Source organism: Nicotiana tabacum, chromosome 24 (assembly GCF_000715075.1).
Source record: "Nicotiana tabacum cultivar K326 chromosome 24, ASM71507v2, whole genome shotgun sequence".
Taxonomy (NCBI): domain Eukaryota; kingdom Viridiplantae; phylum Streptophyta; class Magnoliopsida; order Solanales; family Solanaceae; genus Nicotiana; species Nicotiana tabacum.
In genome coordinates, this window is record NC_134103.1 from 109,889,973 (window position 1) to 109,898,523 (window position 8,551).

Consider the following 8,551-nt stretch of genomic DNA (forward strand, 5'->3'; position numbering starts at 1 on the left):
GTCTGTGTTGTGTTTGTACTGATCTTGCTTAAGGATGGGGCAATCCTTGATGAAATGTCCTGGTTTTCTACACTTATGACATAGGTCATAGCCTCTAGGCTTGCTAGAGATGCCCCTTTTTGGAATACCTCCAATTTTGAGAACTATTTTCTGAAATCTCTTTGTCAGGTAAGCCATGTCGGCATCCTCACTACTTGAGTCATTTTTGTCTGTCTTGAGGACCAGGTTCTTCTTCCTTTTGGGCCCTCTTCTCTCATTGACCTTCTTCTTCATTTCATAATTTTTCAAATTACCTATGAGTTCATCAATGGTCAACTTCTACAAATCCTTTGCCTCTGTTATGGCATTTACCTTTGCTTTCCCAGGAACCAGGTAATACACTAAGTATTTTCCTGACAAGTTTGTTCCTGGAAATAATTTCTCCCAGTAAGTGAAGCTCATTGATGATAGAGGTGAAGCGAGTGTGCATGTCCTGAATGGACTCGTCGTCCTTCATTCTGAAGAGCTCAAACTCAGTTGTCAACATGTCGATCTTCGACTGCTTGACTTGAGTTGTCCCTTCGTGTGCTGTTTGAAGAGCTTCCCAGATCTCCTTAGCACTCTGACAAGCTGATATGTGATTGTATTCATCTGGTCCGATGCCACAGACAAGAATCTTTTTTGCCCTGAAATTCTTCTCAATAGCCTTTGTGTCAGCATCATTGTACTCTTTTCTCGTTTTTGGGACTGTAGCTGTTCCCTCATCAACAGTTTTCATGGTAACAAAAGGTCCATCACAGATTACATCCCACAACTCTGAGTCCTCAGCTATGATGAAATCATGCATTCTTATTTTTCACCAATCATAGTATTGGCCGTTGAACCTAGGTGGTCTGTACGTTGATTGTCCTTCCTCGAAGTTTGATGGAGCAGCCATGAGGATCCTTTCTAGGTGTTAGCCTGAGAGAAAGAACCTGCTATGATACCAATTGATAGAAACTAAGGGTCCACCAAACTATATAGAGAACCAGGTTCTCTATTAGTTTCCACAGAATAAACGCACACTGCAGTAGGTAAATGATACAAAGAAGTTTTACGTGGAAAACTCCCAGCTCACGGTATTAAAAATCACGACCTACCCTTGTAGGATTTCAACTACACTACTGAGCAAACTTTAGATTACAACCTATTGTAACCTAGGAATTAACCTCTTAATCCCTCACTAACATGTAACAACTCTATTACAAGTCACTTTGTAATAACTCTATTACAAAGACTTACAACTCGACTAACTCTAGCCAAGACACAACCACAAGGGTTTATTATTTACAAAGGTTTCCTACACAATGCTTCTAACTAAGCTAAGTAAGAATTACAAGTAAAGAACTTTAACAAAGGTGCAACACAACTAGGGACATGTAATGACTCAATACATGAAACTGGTCCTTCGTTATGCTGTTCTTTGTTCTTGATGCCCTTTGAGAATCACTTGCAAGATTGGCACAGACTTGAGAGAAAATGCTTGATCGATTCCTGAATGTGCAAGTGTTTTATTTTACCTTTGCTTGATGTAAATAACTCATTTGTGACATCACTTGAATGATGTAAGCAAGTTAGGTAAAGGGCATTCCTCATAAAGTTGACTGCTGCACTGTTTTTGCACTGTTGCGTGTGTAGGTAGAAACTTTACAGCTGTGGGGAGTTGACTTATACAGTCACCACGGAAACCGGTGGCCATCTGTTCCCTCTGTTGTTCCTTTGACTCTGAAGAGTTGAACCACGACCCCGAACTGAGACTTGTTGTTCTTTAAGTACTTGAGGATGTGTAACAAGTTCCTTATCTGGTTCTTATCAATAAGTTTGTTAGATCATCAAAACATAACACGGATACATACAAGATTGAAGTATATACAAGTAAAGATGTTTATTGTCTAGCTTTCTATTCTTTATTAATATAGGCTGATGCGTATTGCCATTCTAATGCTTGTTGTATATTACCATCCTTAGTATTATTAGCAAATATCTATTATGTCGTGCACTGTACTTCGCATTTATCGTCTTTTTGAATTTTTGATGGTTTATCTTTCATCTCCCTAAAACACAGAAAACATCGTACTATTTAGTGTAATGATAAAATTTCCCCCTTTTAACTTTTCTCTAATTTTTTCTACTGTATTGGGGGATTAGGGAAAGGGAAAAGGAGATAATGAGAATTTAACCTGCTTTAGAATTGAGTGAAATACTGTAGCAAGATCTTTACTTTTTGGGGGGTTTCTTATTATTTAGATTAAGTGTTGAAAATATACTAGAACCTTAGTATTAAAGTATGTGCTGCAGTAGATCCTCTCATACACAGTTCACTCAATTTGAGAATAAGGGTTTTGAAGGTTTACATGGCATCACTAGATCAACACATGTCTATGTGCCAACTCTATTTAAATTTTCTTGTTTAATTTGCAACATTCATTCTTCTAATTGAGTTATACTCTCATAATCTTCTTTGGTATTCATTATTCTTTGGTTCAAAAGTAATGTTGATGTAATTTTATATTTGAGAAGTGGGATGGGGTACTTTCTGATTGATATTGCTTTCATTTTTTGCTATAGATTTATGCATGAAGAAGATTATTTATATAGGAAATTTGTTAGCATAATTTTGTCTTTTGAGAAGACGATTTATTTAGTGTTTGGTTAGGTAAGTATTTTGCTCTGGAGATTACTTAATTAACTGTTAAGAAGATTGCTGACATATAATTTTAGCTTTATTAGCTGGGTATCAGTTTTGTACCTCAAGTATTCAAGCACAGAGGAAATTAAGCAGAAGAAGATATGTCCGATATTTGACTCCTCATTACATATGTTTTCTTTGAAAGTTGATACTTCTACTAACTGCTAACTGAACATGCACATGTAAAATGTAGTTGTTAAGCAAAAATACTAAAATACAAGATAGAAAAGACCAAAATACCGTAAATGAATCAATTTTTTCCAGATTATATTCCTTTTATTTTCTTTTTTCTTGATTCTTGCATTAAGTCCTAATGAATCACGACAACTTGCTACAACAACCAGGTATACTAGAGGTTAATTAAAATTATGAAACACTAGTAGTATAATAATATGAAGATTTTTGTGTTGCCTATGTTGTTTACTTCTTCATTTAAATTGACCCGGCAAACGTTTTGCTCTTGTAAGTGTTAAGTTGTTCTTGAGATTGTTATTTCTTATTAGCTTAAAGAGAAAACTATCCTGATTGGTGTTCAAATTCTGTTTCATTGAGTTCAAAAGTTTGTTTACTTCTATATTGAGTTAAATAATTGTCTTTTCACATTTATTGTGAAATCATTTGAATATCTGTTGTGATTGCAGAAGAGACAATATTCTCTTGAATTGTGATGGATAATTCTAGAAATAGAAGTTGGATGTCTTGCTGGGGTACTCAAGAATATTTGGATGGAGTGGAGACTTTTCTAAATTACGCCTTTCATGAAAAAGATAATGAAAACTCAATTCCATGCCCATGTACAGAATGCGCACTACACTATGATGTAAATCTGGCAACAATATATGATCATCTTGTGTGCCATGGTATTATACAATCATATGATACATGGTTTTATCATGAAGAGTCTCTGAATGAATCAACTAGTACCCAAGTAGATAATTGTAGACAATCTACTTTAAGGGGCGATGATACGAGAGGAATGATAGAGGATGCTTTTGGAGGCCGATGATACGAGAGAAATGATAGAGGATGCTTTTGGAGGCCTAACACAGTTTATGGATGGTGACACTAGTGAAAGAAGTGAGATGGATCCAAACTTAGAAGAAAATATAGATCATCCATCTAGAAATCAATATCATCCGGAGGTAGATAAGTTTGAACGTCTCATGAAAGATTCAAATGAAGAACTATATCCTGGATGCAAGAAGTTTAATAAACTGTCATTTTTGCTACATCTCTATCGTATAAAATTATTGTTCAAATGGTCAAATAAATCTTTTAATGCTTTACTTGGACTATTGAATGATGCACTACCTGAGGGGAAAAAATTACCTTCTTCTTTCTATGAGACCAATAAAATAGTTGAAGGTTTGGGCTTAAAATATAAAAAGATTTATGCTTGTCCTAATGATTGCATGCTTTTTAGGAAGGAATTTACTGGTAAGGATGTTAGTTATTTATGCCTCATAATGTCAATGGAATGTCAACTGAACAGGTAACTCAATTTTAATAGTTTTAGACATTTTTTTCCTGAAATTTTAATCTTATAAAATAATGTTATCTAACTTGTTAATATTTCTCAGGTCCCTGATGCTAACGGTGGTCATCAACTAGTACCACAAGCACGGCGGATGCCTACTGCTTCTGAAAATGCTCCATCCTCTCATGATACTACTCTTGTATTATAATAAGTTAACATAGCACTACTGGAAGTTGTATATTATTATCATAAGTAGGCTATAACTGTTTTAAAATTAGTAGTCTTTTTTCTTTATGAGGTGCTTATTTGCTATTGTTGTGCTAGCATTTTCTAATTGCTTCTAGTGATAAGCTGTTTTACATAATTAAACTTGTGCTTACCCGATCTATCTCCGGACTAACTTGAACCAATGTCTTTTTTGGCGTGAGTGGTAGTATTATGAAGATTAGTGAACTTTGTTAAGTTTTCATTTGTTTGGTACCTTAGTTGATCACGATATAATGAGTGAAAGGTTGAGCTATAATCTTGGATGTTGTTGTAGCTTTTAATTGATATTAGGCAAAATACATAAAGACCCATTAAACTTGTTCAAAAGTAGTTTTGAATACTTTAACTAAACTTGTGTTCTTTTACCCCCCTAAACACATTGCAAGTGAATTTTGTTCCACCATCCATGACCCCAGACCAGTTAAAGACTAACAAGTGTGAGCCACTCCCTTTCTGGTGATGCCACATCATAAATGAACTCAAACCTTTTAATGATCTGGTCCATTACTTAAAAACCCACCCGATTAAAATATCCGACCCGCTATCTTTTATTTTTTACCCTAGGTTGAATTACCCAACCTCATTTCTCTCTAAACAAAACGATAAAAGTGCTGATGAAGTCAAAATCAAGTGTAGATTTTCCCTCAAATCTCGTCGATTAAAGTGTAGATACTGAAGATCGTTGTCTTCTCTTGTAGGTTCTTCTTGTTTTCTTCAATCTCTTGTCGATTTTGAAGTTCAAAAAAATATTTACGGATATTTATTTGTTTATTAATTTCAGTTCGAATAAATATCTTTTGAGCTCGTTACACTGAGAATGTTCCATGGAGGTCAGTTACAACACTATACTATCAACTACGAATGAGGTATTATGACAGAGTACTTTGATATTGATGTTGATAGATTTTTGTATTTTGAGTTTGTAGATTATGTGAAAGAAAATGGGTATAATTGTGAAATATGTGACATTTATGTGAGACCACCTAATTCTAGCACTTTGGTAAAAATTTTAACTGATAGGGATATTATGGGTATTGTGCCTCTATTAAAAAATAGGATTATATTTGAAGTGTATGTGTCCCACTCTGTTGATGAAGCATTAGTGGTCCCTCCAGCTATTGAATATATAAGCCATGTGTGTGAGGAATCTAGTGTGTCTTTTGATAAAGGGATAAATCAAAGTGTTGGGGGCAGTGAAGGTGTAGGGTTTGAATAACCATAAAATAGCGTCCCTGCTGCTAATAATGTGCCTGGTGGGGATGAGGGTGGTCTTTCTAATCTTGATGATACTCTATTAGTTGAAATTGATGTAGAAAGCAGTGACCATAGTACAGATTCAGAAATTGAAGAGATGTTTGAGGAAGGGAAAGAAAAATATAGTAGTGATGTTGATGAGGAGTATAGGAATTTAAGAGAAGAGAGGAAAAAAGTGCACATAAGGAAGAGAAAAGAGAAAGAGGTTCAAACTAGACATGCCAAGTTAGGTAAAAAGGGTCCAGATGTAGGATATGATGAGTATGCAGCTAGGAAGAAGACATCTTTAGAGGGTAAGATTGCTGGAGATGAGCCATACTATCCCTCAGATGAAGCTGCTAGTTTTAAAACAGATCCTGATAAAACTGCTTATGATGAAGGTGAAGATGAAGTCCAACCGCCAGTAAGAGCAAGAAGAAAGCAGCAAAATAGGGTTATCTTTTATCCTAGTTGTAAGTTAATTATTTGGGAAACTGGACTTTCTTTTGAAAGTGTTAGACAGTTTAGAGAAGCACTTACTAAGTATGCAGTCAATGAACATGTAGAGTTAGATAAGTATGTTAATGAACTAACAAGGGTGAGGGTAAAGTGTTGTGCTAGATGTCCATGACTCTTGTTTGCTAGTTATAATTCTAGGACAAAAGATTTTGTGATGAAGACTATAATCCACTTCACAAGTGCAATAGTACTACCAAGAACAAACTATGCAACTCAAAGTACTTAGACAAAAGATACAAGGACAAAATAATTTATGAACCAAATATTAGAATCTTTAAGTTTCAGGAGTTAGTTCAAAAGGAGTTAGAAGTGTATATTGGAAGGACTGTTGCAAGGAAAACCAAGAATATTGTGTTAACCAAGTTGATCCTCCACTTCACCCTTCCTTTCATCTTCTCAATCTCTCTCTCCAACTTCTCTAATTGCATCTCTATCTTCCTTTTCACTTGTTTTTTTTCCTAGGCTTCTCAACACTTTCATACACTTTCATTGCACTTTCAAGTTCACCAATTTTCTCCACCAGTTTAGGAATAACAAATTTCGATCTTGGATCAATTTCTGCATCTCTCTAACGCCAAAAATCACAAGATCTTGGACCCTACAATGATGAAACACAAGGAATTAATTAAAAGTCAATCAGTGAAAGATTCAACTAATTTACAAAAATTAAACTTACCCCATAGTGTGGACACATCCAATATCTTCTACCGGGGTTCCGAGGGGTCCAAGCAGTTATTATCGGCAGCACATAACCATTGTTTCAGCGTACTTATTTATTTAACCCAGGATCATTATCTTCCATGCAAAGCCTAGCCAAGTTAGTTGACCGAATTGTCGACTAAGCCCTAAAATCAGATGAATCCCTCAAATAAGAAGAAATTTGAGACACTCAATAAGCCCTAAAATCATATGAATCAAAAAATTATAGAGAAGAATAAGGCTTTGATTCAGATAAAAGGATTCAAAATTGTAGGTCTTAGCCAAAATTCGTGAGTTTTTGAAGGAGAGGAGATTTATGGTTCTTGAAGAAGAGAAGAAGAATTGGATCGGATAATTGGAGATTTTACCGTTGGGTCTCCTTATTTTATAATAATTTTTCTTTATTTTTTTAATTCATTTTATCCATTAATTTTAGTGTAAAACGCGCTCACAAATCAAATATTTTCACGCGCTGGGTCTGGGGTCATGGAGGGTGGAACAAAATTCACTTGCAATGTGTTGGGGGGGAGGGGGGGGGGGGGGAAGGGATAAAAGAACACCCGTTTAGTTAAAGTGTTCAAACCTATTTTTTGGACAAGTTTAATGGGGTCTTTCTGTATTTTGCCTTGATATTATTTTGGTGAACTATGTGACAATCTCTTTTTTTTTTTCTGTTTAAAATAGCGGAATTAAACTTTTGTAGGTCAAGTTTTGGAGTATTTTTCAATACTTACAAACTTTTTACATACAATTTCATCTTTTAACATTCACTTATTTTATTATGTCAGGCCATATATTATGATGTTAAAAAAATAGCATGGGAAGATGGCAATATGATTAAGGGTTATGCATCTACTATTTTGTTATTATGTGGACAGTAACTAATTTGTTCGAACAATGTAATTTTAGTCTTCTTTTTTGTCGCAACTACATTAGATTATGGATCAACACTTGCTTTTCTTAATCTATATTTAATGAGATATATTATGTTTCTATGAATTGAAAGTAGTGTGTTTATTAGAATTTGCCAATTCGAAGATAGCCTATTGGAACTAATTTGTACCTTTGATATTGCATTAAATGGCTTTTGTTTGCCAATTTAACTAGAATTATCGGCAATGAAACTAGATGTTTAAAGTCCAAACTAGGTATGGATTTAACAGCTATTGTTATTGAAGCTAAAATATAGCAGTTAAAGCTTATGACTTTCTGCGGCAATTTGATTAACTTTACCGACAATAAAAACAGAGGCCAACAACGCAAATTGAGGTAAAAATAGCACGGGCTAGCCAGTTTTCGCACTGGTAATTCAAAAATAGCCATCGTTTGCAAAGTCATTGAAAAATAGTCACTATTTTGTCGCAACACGGACCGGTCCAGTATAATATACTGGAGATTGGTGCACTTGTGTATGAACTTCCAACATATTATGTTGGAAGTCCAATACGCGGAAAGTTTTAGCATAATATATTGGATATTGGATCACCTGTGTATGAACTTTCAGCATATTATGCTGGACCGGTATATTATACTAGATCTCCAGTATATTATGCTGGAATATTTTCTAAATTTTGAACAGTTTTTTCATTCAGATTTATCTTTACGTGAAAAGTGGCTAAATTTCGATTACTTTTGAAACTGTGGCTATT

At 34.8% G+C, this 8,551-nt stretch overlaps 1 protein-coding gene across 1 annotated transcript; it reads right to left on the minus strand.

The window, feature by feature from the left end:
- Nucleotides 1-304: 304 nt before the first annotated feature.
- LOC142178397 (uncharacterized) lies at nt 305-826 on the minus strand. The gene has a single exon (XM_075247737.1). It carries the CDS (start codon nt 824-826, stop codon nt 305-307), a length of 522 nt encoding a protein of 173 aa, XP_075103838.1.
- Nucleotides 827-8,551: the final 7,725 nt, after the last annotated feature.